General features: G+C 38.5%; 1 protein-coding gene across 5 annotated transcripts in view; it reads right to left on the bottom strand.

Moving 5' to 3' along the window:
* Positions 1 to 23,409, bottom strand: part of NVL (nuclear VCP like) — a 102,937-nt gene that overhangs the window by 74,001 nt on the left and 5,527 nt on the right. For all 5 annotated transcript variants that reach the window (XR_003794407.1, XR_003794408.1, XM_029228328.1 and 2 more), the window contains exons 5-12: positions 19,954 to 20,011; positions 18,923 to 19,195; positions 16,159 to 16,291; positions 15,889 to 15,965; positions 15,223 to 15,357; positions 13,125 to 13,226; positions 9,679 to 9,796; positions 4,046 to 4,190 (exon numbers count right to left, since the gene is read on the bottom strand). Coding sequence is in view for 3 of the 5 variants with exons in the window: in XM_029228328.1 (XP_029084161.1) it covers positions 4,046 to 4,190; positions 9,679 to 9,796; positions 13,125 to 13,226; positions 15,223 to 15,357; positions 15,889 to 15,965; positions 16,159 to 16,291; positions 18,923 to 19,195; positions 19,954 to 20,011 (1,041 nt within the window). In the remaining 2 variants the exon portion in view is untranslated. The remainder of the gene's footprint in view (positions 1 to 4,045; positions 4,191 to 9,678; positions 9,797 to 13,124; positions 13,227 to 15,222; positions 15,358 to 15,888; positions 15,966 to 16,158; positions 16,292 to 18,922; positions 19,196 to 19,953; positions 20,012 to 23,409) is intronic.

The raw sequence follows: 23,409 nt of genomic DNA on the forward strand, positions 1-23,409 counted from the left end.
CAACTAAGACCAGGTGCAGCCAAATAAACAACAAATAAATTTAAAAAACATTAAATTAAATTAAATTAAAAAAAAAGAGAACCTCCAGACCATGTTAGCTTTGCCTGATATATATATCCTCCCTAAGACCCTGTCTTTGTCTTTTTGTACTCATCACACTTCTGATTGTTTAAAGTGGTGACTGAAGTGCCAACCATTGTATCTCCTTGGTAAACAACAGGTGCTTAAATATTTCTTCAATTAATGACTTCCTAAGAATTATTATTTCTAAGAATTATTGATAAACACTGATGTAATTCTATTAATATATTAATTCTATTTATATAATTTCCCCATCTTAGAATTTAACTCATTAACATCTGCATATAGTAATATAACTAGTTTGCTTCTGCCTTCAGAGCTCGACAAAAGTATAAAAATAAGAAAACTGTATTCTGCCTTTGTCAAAGACTCAATCAGAAATACTATTCCGGGACTTCCCTGGTGGTCCAGTGGTTTAGACTCTGCGCTCCCAATGCAGCGGGCCCAGGTTCGATTCCTGGTCGGCAAACTAAGATCCCACATATGGCAACTAAGCCCACACACCACAACTACTGAGCCCGCGCACTGCAACTAGAGAAGCCTGTGCACTGCAACAAAGAGCCCGAGAGCCCCAACAAAGACCCAGCGCAGCCAAAATAAATAAATTAATTTTTTAAAACTATTAAAAAAAAGAAAGAAAAAGAGAGATACACTTCCTTAGGAGGGGAAATTAGTGTTTAATGGGTATGGAGTTTCAGTTTTGTAAGACAGAAAAAGTTCTAGAGATTCACTACAATGTGAGTATACATAACACTACCAAACTGTACTCTTAAAAATGGTTAAGGGCTTCCCTGGTGGCGCAGTGGCTGAGAGTCCGCCTGCCAATGCAGGGGGCGCAGGTTCGTGCCCTGGTCTGGGAGGATCCCACATGCCGAGGAGCGGCTGGGCCCGTGAGCCATGGCTGCTGGGCCTGGGCGTCCGGAGCCTGTGCTCCGCAGTGGGAGGGGCCACAGCTGTGAGAGGCCCGCGTACCGCAAAAAAAAAAAAAAAAAAAGGTTAAGATAGCAAAGTTTGTGTTTTTTTACCACAAAAAATTTAAAAAAAACCCAAAACTTCTTCCTTAAAAAATTCTACCTCATAATTATATTCAAGAGCTATCTTCTTTCAGGCTTGACCTTGCTCTTCCCAATTGGCCTTAAACATAGTAAACATTTAATACCCCTCTTTAGTCTCAGAAAAATTCTTCCCCTAGCCGTCTAAGACTTAGCTAGACGATTACAGCCTACATAAAACACCAATGTATGCCTATAGAATTTACTTCCTGAATCTAAAATGGAGTTTGAACAAACCAACAAAAGGCAATCATAAATAACTGTAGATACCAGAAACAGATGGATTTTATTTATTAAGTACAAAAGAAAAGGTACCTTTAGAGGAGAGAACTCTGACAAATTTTTCAAGTGATCAAGCTTAACATCAACAACGATACAAACTGACACTACGAACTTCCTGATATGTTCTGAGACACCTCACCACAAATGTAGCATTCTTGCTCAAAATATTTAACCCGAATCTAATCGTGAAAAAGCAATCAGATAAATTTAAGTTGTAGAGTGATCTACAAAAGACTTATCTAGACAATTCAAAAACGTCGATGTCATGAAAGTACTCTCTCCCCCAAAAAGGCAGATTCAAGGAGATTAAAGGGACATGCCAACTACACAGCAGGTTTGCTCTTTATTGAATCTAGGGTAAAAAAAAAAAAGCTAAACAAAATGAAAGATTAAAGGTACAACGGACAGTTTTGGGGCAACTGGGAAAATTAGAATAGATTGTGTATTAAATAATACTACTGTCAGTGTTAAATTGCTTTAGTATGGAAAATGGTATGATAGTTACACAGGAGAAGTATTTACAGCTAAAGTGTCACGATGTCTTCAACTATCCTTCAAATGGGCTGGCCAAAAAAATAAAATAGGGCTTCCCTGGTGGCGCAGCAGTTGAGAGTCCGCCTGCCAATGCAGGGGACATGGGTTCGTGCCCCGGTCCGGGAGGATCCCACATGCCGCGAAGCGGCTAGGCCTGTGAGCCATTGCCACTGAGCCTGCGCATCCGGAGCCTGTGCTCCGCAACGGGAGAGGCCACAACAGTGAGAGGCCCGTGTACCGCAAAAAAAAAAATAAATAAATAAAATAAAAATTAAATAAAATATACACACACACACAAATATATGACATTTTGTGTTTTTTTGTTTTCTTTTTGCAGTATGCGGGCCTCTCACTGTTGTGGCCTCTCCCGTTGCGGAGCACAGGCGCCAGACGTGCAGGCTCAGCGGCATGTGGGATCCTCCCGGACCGGGGCACAAACCCGTGTCCCCTGCATCGGCAGGCGGACTCTCAACCACTGCGCCACCAGGGAAGCCCTGACGTTTTTATATACAGAGTGAAAGTAAATATGGTAAAATGTTAACAAGTGGTAAATTCAGCTAAAGGACACATATTTATTGTATTATTTTTTCAACTTTTCCGTAGGCTTGAAAATTTTCAAAATATGGCTATCTAGGAAAGCCCTTTACGAACTTTGTTGATGATGGAATAGTGATCAATGGACAAAGGATTTTATCTAGCAGGGATGATGGGCTCCACTGTGTCTATGTCTCTACCATTAAGTTTGGCACTTAATCAAAAAAAGGCTTGATAAAGGATACAGGCCTTATTTCTCTTTCTGTACTGTAAGCATCCTGAAAGCAAGGACTTACAATTTTTTGTATTCCTCATATTACCTACCCCAGTGGTATATACATATACTATATGCTCAATACATGTTTGCTGAATAAATACAAACAACTTAAATACTAAATAATATTATTTTGCTGTGGGTATAAACATGTTAGTAAAGAAACCTGAATGGTTGAGTAACTATTTAAAGATTATATATGTGAGAATGCAATGAGCATACCTATAGATGACACTGAATACAACAGCTTAAGAAGAAAATGTCAATGAATGAAAAGTTGAAGTCACATTAATCACTGGGAAGAAAGTAAGGATGACCTGTTCCTTTTGAATGCTTTCTCCTGTCCAAAGTGTCTTCTGATCACTTTTATGTCCTGCATTCATGAAGTCTCCTGTCCTTCACCTCTTCCCTTCTCCACTGTCCCCTTAACTATCCTTTCACTACATACCACTTTCTCTAAAAGCCACTGGCGATCGTGTACAGCAATTCAGTGTCTAACTTAAGCCGAAAGTCATTGTAAATGCGGTATTTCAGGGCTTCCCTGGTGGCACAGTGATTAAGAATCCGAGACGCCACCACGATTAGAAGCCTGCGCACCACAATGGAGAGCAGCCCCTGCTCACCGCAACTAGAAAAAGTCCGCGCGCAGCAACGAAGACCCAACTCAGCTAAAAAAAAAAATACGGTACTTCAGCACATTACTAGATTTTCTTTACTCCATTGCCTGAACAGTGCCTCCCGAGATATTTTTGTTACTGAGATATTGGTGGATGTTTCTTTGCTCTATGGACATTCAACCCCAATTACTAGGAAAGGTTGGTCCTAGAGCAAACAGACAGCTTTCAACTCTCTGGCTACCATTTAATTATTTGTCAGGGAACCTGTGACCTTAGGCAGATTAGTGCAACAAGTTAAAATACTTGTTAAACTCAGATTTAGCCTGCATGTGGACCAGTGAGCACTATTCCATAGCTCTAGACACTCTCCCTAGGCTGATCGGCCACCTAAAAAACACAAGACACTGTTAATAAGACCAGATAAATGAGTATGGATACATAAGTCCAATATCACTATTGAAAAAAGCAGCCTGAAACAACTGCCGTATTAATGCGTAAATTGTTTTCTTAAGCATTAATTTAATGTGGGCTTTTTCCTTTCCAAATCAATTTCACTGACACATAAAGAGAGAGAGAAAGAAAAGGCTACATCATATTTCTCAACCCTCATTTTCAAAGCATTCAGTTCAGATGATGTAGTGGCATATAAACTTCATTCTCTAAGAGTATACCTTTCCCTGGATGCTTCATCTGGGATACCTAGGCATATCTCTCGGTCGAACCTTCCTGCACGTCTCAAAGCAGGGTCTAAGGAGTCTGGTCGGTTAGTAGCTCCGATGACTAGGACCCGAGCTGTAGCGGCCATGTCATTCAGATCTAGTAAGAACCAGACACAGGATGAGTGGTGAACAAGACACTTGACATTAAGGATAATAATGCTTACACAAGTCATTTACGTGGTTAGAGAGAGAGTATTACACACTGATAGCAATATATATATATGTATATAAAACTAACATTCACTAAATGTCTAGTATGGGAAAGATGTAAGGAAAATACAAACTTTGTCCTCAAGCAGCTCAATCTATTTGAAGCACAGTAAGCATAAACAAAGCACCACAGTGATACGATGGAAGATATGAATTCAGACTGAGGAATCAGGGAGAACTTAGGGAGGAGGTAACATTCTAGAAAAGGCTTGAAGGGTAAATAGGATATTGATAAGCTGAAACATAGGTTAATGAAATTTTACATGGAAGAAATGGAATGAGTGAAAAGCACAGAGGTACAAACAGGTGTGGCATGTTAAGACAAGGTGAGTGGTCCACCAATAGGGAGCCTTGGCAAGACGGAGTAGTATGTATCTCAAAACAGACTCACGGCACTGAGATCGGGGAATACAATATAGTCTCCAGTTGCTCTGGCCTAATCCAGATACAGATTTTTATTAATGGACAGAATGCAGGGCCTAAAGTGTATTTTCCACAAGTATTATTTCTCTCAACTGAACCAGGGGTGACTAGCAGAGAGTCTGAGGTTACACCCCCTCACAGGTAACTAAGTCCTCTATCAGCCAAGTCGTGAGGAATTTAGAGTATATTCTTTTGCCAACAGGAAGCCATGAAAGGTTCCTCTGGTAAGATTTGTATTTTAGAAAGATAACTCTAATAATAATTTTGAATCGAGTAAAGAGGAATAAATGCAAAAAGAGTTTGTTGTGATTTGAATGCAATAATCAGGTGAGAGATGAGTGAAGGGAGGAACATAGGAGATGGAAACGAAAAGCCCAGTTTAAGGTCCAAGTTGTAGATAGAATCAAAAGCACTAAGCAAATGATTCAATGTGAAGGCGGAAGAGAAGGAAGAGACAAAGACAACTCAGTTTGGATGCTGTTAACTTAAATATGAAATACAGGAGGGAGGTCAGACATGCAGAAAGGGCCACAGGGGAAGCCAGTGGAGCTCTGGACACACCGAGTGTGAGGGGACGTGGGACAGTCACCTGCAAGTATCTGACAGGCAGCTGCGAAGATGGGTTGCAAGCCTACCAGAAATGAAGGTTAGAGATGTAATTTGACAGTTTTTCAATGCACTGAACAGGAGATAGTTGGGAAGTGGGGAGGGCAAGAAGAAAAGAAGATCAAGTGTAAATCCTTATGGGATATCTTTCTTTAAGGGATGGAGAAAAGGAGGCAAGTAAGTAAAGGAAAGCAGTAGGGAGTTGTCAGAGAACAGAAGGACAGAGAGTGTTACTCAAGCCAAGTGTGATAACAACAACAAGGACAAGGCGATCACAGTATCAAATGCTCTCAACCACCACCAGTAACACTCACTGGGTGCTCACCCTGTGCCAGGAACTACTCTAGGTACAATCGCTACCCCCAGATAACAACTGTAAGAAGTGGGTTCAGAGGGGTGAGGGCTAAGAGCAAACCAAAAGATGTGGCCAACGGTGATCATCAACGGGTTTTCTATGACTGTTTCAGTGGAATGGTAGAGGCAGAGAGACAACTAGGGGTGGGGTTACAGAATAGAACTGAAATAGAAACATATTTAATTGGCAGTGACTACTCTTTGGATAAAGTTGAATTGAAAAGAAAAGAGGCATAAGGTATACGTTTGAGCGACACAAAAAGCTCTTTAATACTTTTTGAAAACTGAATAAAAGGAATCAGCTAAAAAAGAGACTCACACTACAAAAGGAGATCCCTGAACAAGCAGAACTACTTTACAGAAAATGAGGTGACACCTTAGAATTGACATAGCACCACGGGCTACAAACTTGCAGTCCCAGGAAGATGTTCCTATGCTGAACCCTCCCTGCACTAATGCTGGTATAGAGCCAAAGCCGTTCCACTGCTGATTCAGGGATGCTTTCCGTCTCACAGCTAAAACAATGACCAAGGGTAGGAGTCTGCTTCCTTTTTCTAGTTCACATTGCTCAGACACTACAGTCTTGGTGATATGCTCTGAACATAGCAAGGGTTAATAACAGAATTCAACAAGAACAATCATGGAAATCTGTTAAATCTTCAGTAATGAAAATATCCTTCCACAGGAAGTCAATACTTAGTAACACAAGTGCTGTTTCAAAAGCTAGAAAGATAAAAATCAGACCCTAGCTACGATTGGCCACTTACTACAAGATAAATCCCATTCTTTTTCTCACTTTTAGAGGATCTGATCATTTTAAATTGAAGTTACATTAGTCAAAAGTATGAATTTCTGATTATTAAAAAAATGAAGTCTTACTTGTTTTTACACAAGAGTAAAAAAAACAAAAACAAAAACTAGTTAACGTGTTTCTGGGATAATAGCTCTCATAAATAAAGCACTTGTGGTAGCTCATTAATTGCATATGTATAAATAAACATCTGGATTCTGGCCTATGCTTTGCTAATGACTCACTGTATGTATCTGGCCCTTAGCTCTCTGTGCATCAGTTTCCTCATAAACAAATGATGATATTTTAAGATCCTTCGCAGCTCTTAATAATTAGAATTATGTCTGAGTTTAAGTTTTTAAAATTAGGTGAAATTAGTTTTTTTTAAGTGGTCTCCTTAATTATCTTGTTCATATTAATTTACCTAAAAGTGTTAACTTCTTACAATTTCAGATTTATAAACTCTGATTTAATAATAAGGTTTTACAAAATTCTCAAACTGTAGGGAAAAAAATGACCACATGGTACAGGCTATTTGGGGAGAGAGAAAGAAACAAGTCCCCGTAAAACCGAGTTCCTCCACTGAGTTTATGATTGACATCTCTATGCAAAACTTTATTCCCTTTCTTGTCCCACCCCTGTTCCCCTCAGGATTAAGGAGTATCAAAGAAAAGGGAGAACTGAGACCGAGCAGGACTCTGCAGAGCCCTCCTGCGTACAAGCCCCTCTGTGTCCTCTGCTTCTTGTTTGGCCTTTGCAGAGTTCTAAAAAGTGAACCCAAGCAGCTAACAATTACAACAACAGAGTCACAGGACTTGCAGTTCCTCCAGAAGGGATATATAGATAACAATCTGACGCATACCTTTCAGTGGTTCTACAGAAACTAAGACCCTCCACCCAGTGGAGGATGGTAACTACATGCTGACCACAAGCACAGAGCCCCCAGACTGGCTGGCGATTAAAATTCCCGAAACATCACCCTGTTACCTTTCCACCAACCAATCAGAAAAATGCCCAGGAGCTGATGAGGTACCCTGAGACCCTCTCCTAATATCGCCTTTAAAAAACCTTGCCTGAGGGAGGGAGGGAGACGCAAGAGGGAAGACATATGGGAACACATGTATATGTATAACTGATTCACTTTGTTATAAAGCAGAAACTAACACACCACTGTAAAGCAATTATACCCCAATAAAGATGTTTAAAAAAAAACCTTGCCTGAAAGCATCAGGACTTCAGGTCTTTTAAGCATTAGCTGCCTACTCTCCTTGCTTGGTGCCCTGCAATAAACACTGTGCTTTCCTTCACCACAACCCAGTGTCAGTAAATTGGCTTTGCTGGGCATTGGGCAACTGGATCCAAGTTCAGTTCAGTAAAAGGATGACTATGTAAGTTGAATTATTTACTGTTTTCCTTACTTTGGTTTATAAAGGGAAAACTTAAAACACACACAAAGACACACCAAAAATCCCAACTAACAGGGCTTTCAGTAATGTTCTAGTAATAAGTAGTCTGCTTAATTCCTGTACTTGTTCATTTTTCCACATTTTAATATCTCTGAAATCAGAATGCTTATACTATCAATGTGATAAGCGTTATGTCATACTTTGATTGGTGTTTTGCCATTTTCCTTCTCAGAGGTACATAAAATAATGGTGTATCTTATAACTGATAACAAATTAGCTTCAATAAAATAATGATAATTCAGAACACAGTCCTGGGACTTCCCTGGTGGTGCAGTGGTTAAGAATCCGCCTGCCAGTGCAGGGGACAAGGGTTCGAGTCCTGGTCCAGGAAGATCCCACATGCCGCGGAGCAAGTAAGCCCGTGTGCCACAACGACTGAGCCTGCGCTCTAGAGCCTGCAAGCCACAACTACTGAGCCCACGTGCCACAACTACCAAAGCCCACTTGCCTAGAACCCGTGCTCCACAACAAGAGAAGCCACCGCAATGAGAAGCCTGCGCCCCACAACGATGAGTAGCCCCCGCTCGCCACAACTAGAGAAAGCCCGCATGCAGCAATGAAGACCCAATGCAGCCAAAAATAAATAAATGAATAAATTAATTTAAAAAAAAGAATTGATGCAGATATTTAAAAAAAAGAACACAGTCCTTAAAACATGTCAAGAAAATTTTACATAAAAATAAAACAGCAGAATAAGCAATCTACAACCTAGCATCCCAAGGAATGCAAAATATGTATTACTTCAAATTTTCTTATGTACATAAAACATGCTATTTCACAGTAGGTAAGATTTAGTTCCAAAAGTTCTACTCGTGCTGAGTCCTTTCCTCCAAATTTGTATCCGAAAACCATTAAACAAAATTGAAAAACAAATTACAGATAGGAAGTAATTGCAGTATATTTAACAAAAGATTTGTTTCCATAATATATTAAAATATAATATTCACTCAAATTTCTTTTTAAATTCAATAAAACAATGGGAAAAGGATGAGAAAAGGGACTTTGGAAATAATATGAATAGCCAAAAAAGTATGGAAAGATGATCTACATCAATGGTAATCAGGGAAATGCAAATTACAACAAAGATACCAATTTTCATCCCTCAGACTGGCAAAAATTAAAACAATTCAATGTTGTGAAGGATCTGGAGAAAGAGTGATTCTCGTATGGCGCCGGTAAAGATGTAAATGGCAAAGTCTTTTTGGAAGGCAATTTGCCATTTCCTATAAAAATTTTAAATGTACACTCTTTAACCATTGCTTCGTCTTAGAAAAATACATGTGTATCAAAAAGGACCATTTAAGGATATTCCCTACAACTTGTTGTAAAGCAAAAACCAAAACAACTTGAATATCCATCAAAATGGAAATATTTAAGTACAATGTGATAAATTTATCCTAAAGGATACCAAGCAGCAATTAAAAAGAGTACAAATGCATTAAAGTGGCAACATTTCCAAGAAATATTAAGATACAAAGAGCAGGTTATAGAATAGTGTGTATGGTGCAATCAGAGTTGTAAAAAGCAAAACAATGTTACTGTATTTATACATGTGTGTAAATGCATTAAAAATAACTGTAAGATATACTCCAAAAATTAACGATGCAATCTTTTATGAAAAGAAAAAGATTTCTGTTTTTACTCTTTTATGCTACTTGAATGTTTCATATCTTCACATCTTACACTAAAAAAAGAAAATTCATTTTCTTAAAATGAATTCATTATTTCAAACTGACCGTCCATGCAGGTTAGGAGCTGGGCTACAATTCTTCGTTCCATATCTTTTGAAGCAACTTCTCTTTTGGGGGTAATAGCATCAATTTCATCAATAAAAAGGATACATGGTGCATTTGACTAGAAATAAGAATATCACAAAAAGACAATCATAAATGTATTCCCTGTACTGCAGCATGGTTAAGTATATACATTTTTTTCAATCTTAAAGTTCAAGGATCATTCACCAAAAGAATAACCCTAAAGAAGGCAGTTCACAGTGATTTACTTCTGATTTTTATCTGACTTAGGAGAACTGAAAGGATTAAAAGAGAACAGTAAGAGACTACATATAGGATAACACATTTATAGTCTTCTTATCAATCCATGTTATAGTCTTCTCATCAATCCATGTTCTGTGATGATAAAACTACTGAAATTCTTTTGTAAATTAGGCACATTTGCTATGTTCTGAAATTTAAAAATAGTAAGTTTATAAATTTTAAACTAGAAAAACTAAGTTCACTACAAACGTTTCATGAATGTTCCTACCAACATAAAAACATCCAAGCTTTTCCCTAGAATCTGCTATAAGAGGAATTTAAGAAGCACCAGAGGCTTTGCTTTTATTTTTTTTATTGTGGTACCATCTTAACCATTTTAAGTGTATGGTTTAGTGGCATTAAATACGTTTACGTTGTTTTCATCATCCCCAACTGAAACTACCAGAGGCTTAGTTTGAAGACTACATTGAGTAAGAAAGGAGGATAAAGTTCCAATACATTCAGTGTGGACAACGATCACCTTCAGTCTTTTTTTAAACATAAACTAGATAGAGTTCAGAGAGAGTTAAGTTAAGATACAATATAAGCAACAACTACCTGGAATAGTCAAATTCACAGAGGCGGAAAGTAGCACAGCAGTTGCCAGGGGCTAGGGGCAGGGGAAAATGAAAAGTTAGTGATCACTGGGTACAGAGTTTCAGCTTGGGAAGATGGAAAGTTCTGGAGATGGATGGGGGTGATGGTCACATAACAATATGAGTGTGCTTAATGCCACCAAACTGTAAAAATGTTTAAAATGGCACGTTTTATGTTAAATATATTTTACCACAATAAAAAACACACAGATTAAGAATCAGTTAAAATGAGGAATTTAAATAAAAAGATGTAGATTTACAATCTAAAGCACAGCTCATCCTTAGTTATTTAGTTAGGAGCGACACTGATTATGCTAAGAGTCAGACTGTCAGCCTGGCTAAGATATCTAAAAAGTGTGTGAACCACTGCATTTTAAAGGGAAAGAAATTTGGCCTGCCACTAGCTGCCTCTCTTTCCAATCCTCTTCATGATAATGTTTGCAAAGGAGAACCTCTGACTGCTCGACACATTACCCAGTTACAAAAGAGTAAAGTTACAGACAGCAAAGGTCTCAGAAAGCAAGGGCAATAGTATTTGTCAATGTTCTGGAAAACTGAATGAGAAAAAAAGGAAAAAAGAATAAATGATGGTCATCAGAATTTAGCCTAAAGCAAGCATGTAGTTTTCAACAAAGAACGATTTGATCTGATTTTACCTTTTTGTTCTCTGATTCACACATACCTTATTGTACTGACTTTCATTAGGAAACAGGGGGTCCAGGAAAGAGGGGAGCTAGACCATACATTTACTGAGCATCTGCTGTTAGGCACAGTACCAGCTCAGTACTGGTTCGAGAGAGATATAAACACACAACTAACAACCTAATTTTGCCCTTTGTCTCTTTTATCCTCATTCATCATTGTGTTTACCATAAACACGAAAGTTATTACTTGTCTTCCAGCTGTATGCCAATTAACAATCAAATCAAGCTCATTTTGGAAAACAGGTAACACCTGAAAGAATTTAGCTTTGCTCTGCACAGTACCCTTCCCACCTTTCCTCTGCACCTTCCTTGTGCATCCACAGCTTTTCCAATGACAGTCTATGTTTAAGTCACAGGAAACATCCTGACCAGGCTCACCTGTGTGAATAACTGCAGGAAGGAAAAAATCAACACATCCCTTCTGGGGTCTGACCAGAATCAGGACTTTACCTCTTCCCCATTTTAGAATAAAAGAAGCCTTCTTCTTCGTTGGCTGGCTTTCCAAATAAAGTCTCTATTCCTTGCTCCAACAACTTGTCTCCCCATTTACTGGCCTACGGCAGCAAACAATACTAGCTTGGACTAGGTAACGAATTTTGCTACATTCTTGCCATTTAAAAAACATTTTCAAGTACTGATAAAATACACTTTCTCTTCTAATTTCCCATCAGCTTTGCATTTCAGATGCACTGGCCATGTTCACCAGGCCCTATATAATTGCGGTGCAAATGATGACAACATAAATTTAAACTTTTTGCTATTTTTTAGTTTTCAACCAGTGATGACTAGTGACTGCTCAAGTGAGCATGTCATAGCTAACATTTTTGGCTTTTGCTGTGTGCTAAACACTACATTAAAGATTTTATATGAACCCTCTCATTTAATACAATCAACAACCTCATGAGATTTAAGTAGTATTATTAACAGTTTATTAGTGAGGAAACTAAGGGTTAGAGTGGTTAAATCTCTTGCCCAAGATTACACAATTAGTATGTGGTGGCATAAGGAACTGAACCCATGTTTCTGACTTGAAAGTACATTTAACCATAACACTACACTGAAGATAAAACTTTCATGAGATACAAATGTCATCTTCCTCATAAGTTCTTAAGCTTCCAAATTTTGATAACATGAATTATAATCAGAATAAAATCCAATCTGTAATTTCTCTGGTAACAGAATTTTCTTTTCACAGCTTCAATTATATCAATAGAGAAGAGTTTATCCTGGCATGTCCATGGGTGCTTTTATAATGTGATAATCCTTAAATGTTAAAAATGTTCACACTGCTTACAGGTTGTTCGGTCAAACCTATGTTAAGGAAAGTAAAAGTGAAAAAAGTATCACAAAGATAATCTCCTTTCAGCGTATCGCTATTGGGTATGACAGCCCAGAACTTCTCACCAATTACGTTATTTTCAGATTAAACAGATTATTTTATCCAACAGTCTGTTAGTTAATCTACTTTAAACATTTAGCCACCATGAGTAACAAACTACCATGTTTAGAAAAGAATGGCCAGTGGGCTTCCCTGGTGGCGCAGTGGTTGAGAGTCCGCCTGCCGATGCAGGGGACACGGGTTCGTGCCCCGGCCTGGGAAGATCCCACATGCCGCGGAGCGGCTGGACCCGTGAGCCATGGCCGCTGAGCCTGCACGTCCGGAGCCTGTGTTCCGCAACGGGAGAGGCCACAACAGTGAGAGGCCCACGTACCGCAAAAGAAAAAAAAAGAAAAAAGAAAAGAATAGCCAGTGAACAGGTTAACAAATACCAGCGTTAGAGAAAACAGGATCTTCCACGTAGCCTTATATTTGAACACCTAAAATTAGAGCCATTAGCTGACTCACCACAGCTTGTTCAAATAGCTCTCTCAGCTTCTGTTCCGATTCTCCAGATACTCCAGATACAACCTCTGTAGCAGCTACTTTCAATATTGGAAGGTCAAGTTCCTATGCACAGATATATAAAAGAATGACCAAATTGTCAAATTTTCACTTCCCTACTTTTTCCTCACTCAGTCCCTCTCTCAAAATTACATTTTTTAAATGACCAATTTTCTGAGGAACCTCATCTTGTGTTGGTCCAATGAAAAACATTACCTAAAAATCTAAAATTTAATCCAAACACTTTGACTGGATACCTTTTTTTTTTGATGATAGAGAAATGGTTTATTCTTTTTTTTTTTACAATGGTGCGTTAGTTTCTGCTTTATAACAAAGTGAATCAGTTATACATATACATATGTTCCCACATCTCTTCCCTCTTGCGTCTCCCTCCCTCCCACCCTCCCTATCCCACCCCTCCAGGTGGTCACAAAGCACCGAGATGATCTCCCTGTGCTATACGGCTGCTTCCCACTAGCTATCTATTTTACGTTTGGTAGTGTATGTATGTCCATGCCACTCTCTCACTTTGTCCCAGCTTACCCTTCCCCCTCCCCATATCCTCAAGTCCATTCTCTAGTAGGCCTGTGTCTTTATTCCTGTCTTACCCCTAGGTTCTTCATGACATTTTTTTTTTCTTAAATTCCATATATATGTGTTAGCATACAGTATTTGTCTTTCTCTTTCTGACTTACTTCACTCTGTATGACAGGCTCTAGGTCTATCCACCTCATTACAAATAGCTCAATTTCGTTTCTTTTTATGGCTGAGTAATATTCCATTGTATATATGTGCCACATCTTCTTTATGACTGGATACCTTCTACTTGTTTTTACTCTGTAGATACCACTATAAAACTGTTATTATCTCTTCTGAATAAAGGATCTTGAATCTTAAGAAATATGTTTGCCCCCACTTAGAGCTGAGCCAAAACAACTTCATCTGTTATTTATCTGCTGGAAAGGAAATAGCAGGGGGGTGTGACACAGTGGTCTCCCACACACCCCACCAGCGTTTCTCCCTCCCTGAACCCACAGAAATAGCCAGTTACTAGTCAGAGGAGGCAGGTTCTTAAAGTAAAGGAAGAGAAACTACCACTGTCCCACCAATACAAATGGCAGCAACCCTGCCTAACCCCTACTATTCTTCTGGCTATCTTGAAATTTCACTTCCTCAATGATATTCTCTTTGATCCTAACTCTTAACTTGGCTCAAGACAACATCCCAACAACATACCACATAGCATTCTGCACTTCTGTCTCCCACTCACTCACTGTAATTGTAATCATGAGCAACATTTATTTGTGTGAAAGACTGTTTAACGTCCGTCTCTCATATTTGATCGAAAAACTCCTTAAAGATAACAACCGAGTTTGTTTTACTTATCACTCTATTTCAATGTCCGGCATGCAGCAGTCACACAAAAGATTTATTCAGTAAATGAATAAATGAGGCAAATCAATCAAGTTCTCCTATAAAAATAATTTGCTTTCATAGAGCACTATCTGTTAATGATTGGCATAGTATGCTATTCTTCAAACTGAAGTTACTTGGACATTTTGCATTTTACCATCCAACACAGTTTCCAAGAAATCTGATGGGACTAAAATTAAGATTGCTTTTTATTTTGCCAAGTGAGTACCTATTATCACCATTTTAGAAAAGATATTTTAACACTAAAAAGGATAAAAACATGACTCTGAATGGAAATTCTGAATATTTAGTTCTATGGACAATACAATCTTCAGTTTTCTTATTTTACTGCTCTTGAGAACCACTGGCTTAAAGAGAAAGAGAAGTGACTAAAATGTAAACTATGTGGTTAAAAAAAGAGTTGTTTACAGCTGTATTATTTTGCTTCCCACCCAACCCCTGCCATATAAATAATTGGATACGTTAAAACAGCATCTCACACATAGCAGCATGAAAAGAGATAAAAAAATGAAGAAAGGATCAGTCCTCCTGAGAATATGCCAAGTGTGGTTCAAGGTGACCAAAGAGAAAAAATAAAAACAAGTAACAACAAAAATTACAAAAGCAACCAAGTGTCAGCAAACCTCACCCCAGCAATTGCATGTGCAAGCAACGTCTTCCCACAGCCGGGTGGTCCATGAAGAAGAACTCCGCGCGGGGGTATGACGCCCAGGTGGTGGTACACCTCTGGGTGACGCATGTGTATGAGCATCTTGCAGACCTCCTGTTAGGGAATAAATAGGAACGATGATCTTCACAGCCCCAAAGAGAAAGGATCAATGTGGAATGAAAGGACCTGTTCTTTGGAGCAGCAAAGTACAGCAGACAGAGAACAGGCGTTAGGCTTACACCTGAGACTGAATCCCAGCTCTAGTACCTGTCCTGTGACTTTTGCAATACCCTCTCTGAGCTTCCATTTCCTAAGCTGTAATAATATCTACCTTGCAACTACAATGAATAGTAACTAGATTGTAACTGAAACAAACACCAAAAAATAGTAACTTTTACAACTGTTAAAGTAATACTCCTTATAAAGCATGTATCTTATGTACACTATAATTAAAATGGTGAAAAAAGTTGAAGACATGTTTCTTTTATCCCTCACTACCCTGCAGAGTACAGCCAGGCTTGCCCTTCTCACCTTCCTGGCTTCCTTTTCTATACTCAGTTCCTATTAGATAAAAAGAGAAAGGCTTTGTTTGAATAACTGACTGGCCATATCCATCTAAGGTAGAAATTCTGAATTTGAACTAACTTTTAATGTCGTATCATTGCCTCCAACATCTTCAAACTTCACCTTGGAGATCTGCAATTCTAGCCCTCTGGCTTTAGCTGGTAAACAAAAAAGGAGGTGAAAAGATTAGTGATTCAGTAGCAAATGAGAACTATATTGAATAATCTTTATGTAAACAATTCTAGTAAATGTCTCTGCACACAGAAGGTCCCCCATGCAAAATAGCTTGGAATCATGATGCCTCTCTCAGAGCAAACACAGCTGCCGCCACCCACAAGACTGGCGTCTCACCTTTCTTTTGCAGGACAGCCTCTATTTCTCCATCTACTTCCTGAAGATCTTCTTTCTTCCTTTTGCCTCTTTTGCTGTTTAGCCTACCTTTTCTTTTTTTATTACTCTCCAGAAGAGAAGAATCTTTTGAATTCTGCGGGTGGGGTGGGGGGGAGAAGGAAATTTAAATGTGCCATGCTTGGAATTATAATGCCAATATATTTTTTTAAAAGATGGGCATTATTAAAAAAATCATTCCTGCCCTAGCACTTTCACCTGTTAGCTATTCCCAACCTATTTGCTTAAGGCTGATCTCTGCTGGGGATGTCCTTTTCCATAGCCTTAATTCTCATTTTATATCCTAACATTTGAAAACCTCCTTTCCTGATTCTTCTAATTAGAATTAATCTCTTCTTCACACTCAGAACACTAAATTTGCAACTGTAGTACAGCCTACCACAGTCGGCCTTGTATTTGAGTGACTCACCTGTCTATGTCTCCGTCACTGAATTGTGTGCTTCTGGAGTTGAAGTTAAGACACTAACGTTCATCTTTTATTTCTCACTGAGCCTTTTACACAGTTGGTGTTCATTTGATGTCTGATCAATCACTAAATTAAATATGATGACAGAGCTGCTCTGACAGCCATAAAACAGTATAATTCAACATAAGGGTCAAGTTTTTCCCTTGACCTTGCCAACGATAATAATGTTCTTTAGAGACAAATGACTAAAGTAAATAGATTTGGAAAAGGCCCACTAATAATTCAAAAGGGGAGGGGAGAGGTTTTGCCAAATCAAAGGGCTTGGTGCTTGAAAACCACTTAGAGCAGCATCATCCAACAGAAATATAATACCATCCACATATGTAATTTTAAATATTCTAGTAGCCACATTTAAAAAAGGAAAAAAGAAACAAGGGAAAATAATTTTGGGGGGAAATTAATAATCTATTTTATTTAACCAAATATATTCAAAACATTATTTCAACATATAGTCAGTATAAAAATTGAGATGTTTTACATTGTTTTTGTAAAACATTGTAGTAAGTCGTCAAAGTCCAATGGATACTTCATGCTTACTGCACATCTCAAGTCAGACACTAAATTTTCATGGGAAATACTTTGTATTTAGATTTTATAAAATTTACAGCTGAAAAAGTAGAAGTTATTCTAAGTATACTTAGAAGTTTTCTAATAACTGAACTATTAGTTTTTAAATTTAAATTAAAAACTCAGTTCCTCATTTGCACTAACCGCATTTCAAAGGCTCAACAGTCACATGTAGCTAATATCTCCCACACTGGACAGCAAGCCCCAGAGCACAGACAGCCACTCTACCGGGAGACAGATTACCTTAAACCCCCTCTTTGCCATGCATTAAAAGAATCAGGTAGGAATGATGTCCAGGGGACTTCCCTGGTGGTCCAGTGGGTAAGACTCCACACTCCCAGTGCAGGGAGCCCGGGTTCAATCCCTGGTCGGGGAACTAGATCCCGCACACATGCCACAACTAAGAGGCTGCATGCCGCAACTAAGAAGTCCGCATGCCACAACTAAAGATCCCACATACTGTAACTAAGACCCGGTGCAGCCAAAATAAATAAATTTAAAAAAAAAGAATTATGTCCAATTATGCTAGCTTTGTGATAATCCATCAAGGTTTACTTTTCTTTATATATGGTATATTTCAATTTAAAAAGATTAAAAAAAGTGTCTACTTATTTTGTCCATTTTCATAGTGTATCCATTTATGTCATTAATCCCTCAAGGGATTAATAAGTAATTTTTTAAGTACTTTAAAATTAAAGAAATAAAGCAGGGTTAGGAAACAGAGTATCCAATGATGTGCTAGTTTACATGTCAGGGAAGGCCTTTCTGCGAAGATTACATGTGAAAAGAGATGTGAAGAAATGATGGAGTGAGCCACAGGAATCTCAGGAAAGATGTTCTAAACAGAAAGTACAAGTATGAATGCCCCAAGTGAGAGAAGGTTTGGTATATTCTTTCTTTTTTAAAAAATAAATAAATAAATTTATTTATTTATTTACGGCTGCGTTGGGTCTCTGTCGCCGTGCGCGGGCTTTCTCTAACTGTGGCAAGCGGGGGCTACTCTTTGTTGTGGGCTTCTCTTGCTGCAGAGCACAGGCTCTAGGCACACGGGCTTCAGTAGTTGTGGCTTGTGGGCTCTAGAGCACAAGCTCAGTAGTTGTGGCACACGGGCTTAGCTGCTCCGTGGCATGTGGGATCTTCCCGGAGCAGGGCTCAAACCCGTGTCCCCTGCATTGGCAGGCGGATTCTTAACCACTGCGCCACCAGGGAAGTCCCCTGGTTGGTATATTCTAGAAACAGCCCAGCTGTGGTTGAAGCAACGCTGGGAGGTGGGGGAGGAGGGCAGCAGGGCAGCCAAATCATACAGGGCTTTCCTGGCAACTGCAAGATCTCTGACCGTAGAATGAATGAAGCCACTGGAGAGTTTTTAATAAAAGAATGACAATGATCGGACTTAACTTGTAAAAAAGTTATCTCTGTGTGAAGAATAAACTAGGGGAACAAGAATGGAAGCAGACTCCAGTTGGAAGGTTATTTCAATAGTTAAGGAAAGAAAGAGTAGAGGCTTGGACTAGGATGAAAATGATGACGGTAGTGGGAAGTGATCAAATTCTACATGTATCTCAAAGTTCCTAAGTCTTTTACAAAACAAAAGAATCTGCCTGATATTATGTTTAATGAAAAGGGTGTAATGTGCTCGAACTACGTGGGGCTAAAATTCCACTATAAAAATACCTCTATCTCAGAGATCGGCTTCTTATCATTACTTTTCTCATCTGATAGGTCTGAGAAAAAACTGTCTTTCTTCCCACCCGGGGTTTTGTCAATAAACCATCCTCCTTCAGAACCTCTGGCAGGGGTCTTCAAAGGAATGGAGCCTGTTTTGGAAGTTATCCGTGGTGTTGAAATCGTGGTTTCTCTTCGCTCCATGTCAGGAGTACTTGAAACAGAATCAGGATTTCCTTTCCGATATAAGGAGAGCAGGGAACTGTTCATCTGATTTGCTGACTGTAGGAACATGATTTTAGCATAAATTACTCAATAGGCACTCATGAAAGTTTGATTACCTATATTAAGAAGCTTTCTACTTTTTCCTCTCAACACCTCTTCTCAAAACAACTACAGTCAGAAAATACAGGTGTTTACAATAGGATAATTCACAAACATTTACTATTCAAAAAGATGTACCCCCTCCACTCCAAGTTAATGTACAAATTCATAATTAGCAGTTAAATAAAACCAAATAAGAATGGTTGTTTTTAAAAAATATAATAGAATGAAATATAATGAAAATGAGTTGGATCAAATATCAATTCAAAACTGGATCAAATATAACAGTATCATCATGACTTAGTTAATAAATTCAAAAGCTTAATTATCAATGGAAAAAAAAAGAAAATTATAAATAATTTCACATATTATTCCCATACTTCCCTTTAATCCAAGCCTATTTATTGGCAATGCCAGCTCTTTGGCAGAAAAGGTATTCTTTCCTCCATTTTTACTATTAATTGCCTGTCCTTTTCTTGTCTGCCCATATTTCTGGCCATTCTCTTCCCTTCTGTCCACTATATAATAGGCTATACACACAAATACTGGAAGGATGGCCAATCCAAGGGTTCATCAAGGCTGTACACAGAAATATTCAATTATTTACTGGTGAAGATGTTCAAAGTCTCTTATTCTATTCCTTATTGATCTTTTCTAAGAAGGATTCATAATGATTTTTTAAAAATCAAAGCTGGTCCATTAAATATCTGACTTACCTGTGGATCTGGGTAATCTTCTATATTTGAATCATCATCAGAATAGCTTTCATTATACCTCAGTAAAAAGAAGAAAAGAAACATTGTAAAGGCTTTTCTCCCACATCCCCAAAAAATTACTTCCCAAAACAAGAAAATATACTGAGGCAAAATACTATGGTAGTGAGAGTCCAGGCTTTGGAATTAGAGAAATCTGGATTCAAAATCCAGCTTTACTAGCTTCCAGCTTCTAGAAGTTACTAGCTTCTACTTAACCTCTCTGAGCCTCAGCTTCCTTATCTATAAAATGGAGATAATAAATAATGTCTATCTCACTGGCTTAACAGAGGATTAAATGAAAGCTTGCAAAGTCCTTAGCACATAGTAAACGCCTAATAAATTGTGGTTATCTTTATTCTAGCAAAGTGACATACAAATTCCCATCAGATCCGAGGGTCTCATTTAGGAACGTGAGATGCCAGTAGAAGAAATATTCCAGCAAGCCATGATAAAGCAGTTTGAGCAACAAATTCAACAGGACCAAGCCATGTAACCAAATGCAACTTCTCCAAGTCCATTCATGAGAAATGAAGGTACAAAGAGTTTTTCATATAATACGGCCAAAAACAACTATAAATCCTAGTAACTACAAACTGAAGTTGCAATCTCAGTTCATTATAACAGCTGATATCTAATAGCTTCAAGTAACTACAGGACTCTGTTACCATTTAATATAGTTTCTTTAGAAAATAAACAAGAAATGGACCTTTCCTAAGTAAAAAGATTTATATAAATTCTATGCCCACCTTTATAATTAAGACATGAATTCTTTTGTTATTCATTAAATTCAATTAGTATAATCTGGGGCATTTCTAATCAAGTTAAAAAAGGTGGATTATTCAAATACTTGGAAAAAAAATGTTTTGCTCTACAATTCATGCCCTACAAATAAAATTAATTATAAGTTAACAAAATTAATTATAAAGAGTTAAATGAAATACCATAAAGACACAAGAAAAATGTATAATTATTCTATACACTCTTGTGACAGAGGTCTTTCTAAGTACATCAGCATAAACAAACCATAAAGAAATAGGTAGAAAGACTTGACTAGGTAAAGATGCAAAACTCCTCTAATTAAAAGATGCCATAAACAAAAATAAAAGGCAAATGGCAAACTGTGACAAGCATTTGTAATACATATAAAAAGAGGTGCTATTTTATACAAAGAGCTCTGACAACTAATAAGGAAAATTCAAATAGCTCTCAGATGAGAGATAAAACCCATAAACAAGAAATTCACAAAGGAAACATGAAAAAACTTAACCTCATTAGTTTTCAAAAAATTACAAATAAAAATAATACAATCAATTTTTTTGCCCATAAAACTGGCAAAAATCGGGACTTCCCTGGTGGTACAGTGGATAAGACTTCACGCTCCCAATGCAGGGGGCTCAGGTTTGATCCCTGGTCTGGGAAGATCCCACATGCTGTGGAGCAACTAAGCCCCTGCGCCACAACTACTGAGCCCGCGTGCCACAACTACTGAAGCCTGTGCCTAGAGCCCATGCTCCGCAATAAGAGAAGCCACCGCAAAGAGAAGCACGCGCACCACGACGAAGAGTAGGCCCTGCCTGCCGCAACTAGAGAAAGCCCACGCACAGCAATGAAGACCCAATGCAGCCAAAAAATAAATAAATAAATTTTTTAAAAAAAATTTAAATATATAAAAAGAATACTATATTAGAACCAAGTAGGGTTTATCCCAAGAAGGCAAGACTGGCTTAACACTCAAAAATCAATGTAATTCACCAAATTAATAAGGGGAGAAAGCCAATAATAAAATCTTTCAATACCTGCATAAAAAGCATTAGACAAATGTTATACCCATTCATGATAAAAACTCTGAGCAAACTAGGAATATTAGGAAATTTTCTCAATCCGATAAAGGGTACCTATTTAAAAAACCTACAGCCAACATTATACTTACAGACTATCTAAAGTCAAAAACTGACCATACCAAATGTTGGTAATATGTGGAACTAGTGGAACTCTCACATACTGCTGATATAAAGGTAAAATGGCACAAACACTTTGGAAACAGTCTGGCAGTTTCTTATAAAGTTAAATATGCAGTTACCAGGTGACTCAGCTATTCCACTCTCAGGTATTTACGAAGGGAAATGAAAACACTTTCCACACAAATTCCTGGACATAAGTTATCACAGTAGCTTTATCTGTAATAACCAAAAAGTAGAAACAACCCAACTGTCCAACAGCAGGTAGACGGGTAAAAAAATAGTGGCATATACATACATACAGAGCAATAAAAAGCAATGAAATATTGATACACACAACATTGATAAACCTCAAAATCATTATCCTGAAAGAATCCAAATTTTTAAAGTACATACTCTATGATTCCATTTATATAAAATTCTAGAAAATGTAAACATATAGTGACAGAAAGCAAATCAACGGCTGTCTCGGAACAGGGATGCAAGGAGAAACAAATTGCAAGTGGGCAAAAAAAACCTGTGAGGCTGGATATGTTCAGTAACTTGCTTATGGTGATGGTTTAATGAGTATATACTCATGTCAAAACCCAACAAATTGTACATTTTAAAAATGTACAGCTTAGGACTTCCCTGGTGGTGCAGTGGTTAAGAATCTGCCTGCCAATGCAGGGGACACGGGTTCGAGGCCTGGTCTGGGAAGATCCCACATGCCTCGGAGCAACTAAGCCCGTGTGCCACAACTACTGAGCCTGCGCCCTAGAGCCCGCGAGCCACAACTACTGAAGCTCACGTGCCTACAGCCCGTGCTCCGCAACAAGAGAAGCCACCGCAATGAGAAGCCCGCGCACCACAACAAAGAGTAGCCCTGCTTGCTGCAACTAGAGAAAGCCCACACACAGCAACCAAGACCCAGCGCAGCGAAAAATAAATAGGTTAATTTAAAAAAAGAGTAAAGGAACTTAAAAAAAAAAGTACAGCTTACTGTATGTCAATTTTACTGCAACATAGTCATAAAAAACTCAACAATATCACTTCTTTTTTTTTTTTTTTTTTGCAGTACGCAGGCCTCTCACCGTCACGGCCTCTCCCGTTGCGGAGCAACAGGCTCCGGACGCACAGGCCCAGCAGCCATGGCTCACGGGCCCAGCCGCTCCACGGCACGTGGGATCCTCCCAGACCGGGGCACGAACCCATGTCCCCTGCATCGGCAGGCGGACCCCCAACCACTGCACCACCAGGGAAGCCCCAATAATATTACTTCTTAAACACAAAATTAATTGGCACCTTTTTATGTACGTGGCATTGTATCAGGGCAGAGAAAAAGAGAGCTAATGAGACAGTTCTGTTAGTAACGCAAACACGTAAACAAATACTCTCAATATAATATGATAGACATGCTACACTATATAACTAGGAGTTAAGGAAATGCTGAGAAAGGAGGAGTCCAAAAAGGCATGAA

This window comes from Monodon monoceros, unplaced genomic scaffold, assembly GCF_005190385.1.
Source record: "Monodon monoceros isolate NGI ecotype Baffin Bay Population unplaced genomic scaffold, NGI_Narwhal_1 Super_Scaffold_18, whole genome shotgun sequence".
Lineage (NCBI taxonomy): Eukaryota > Metazoa > Chordata > Mammalia > Artiodactyla > Monodontidae > Monodon > Monodon monoceros.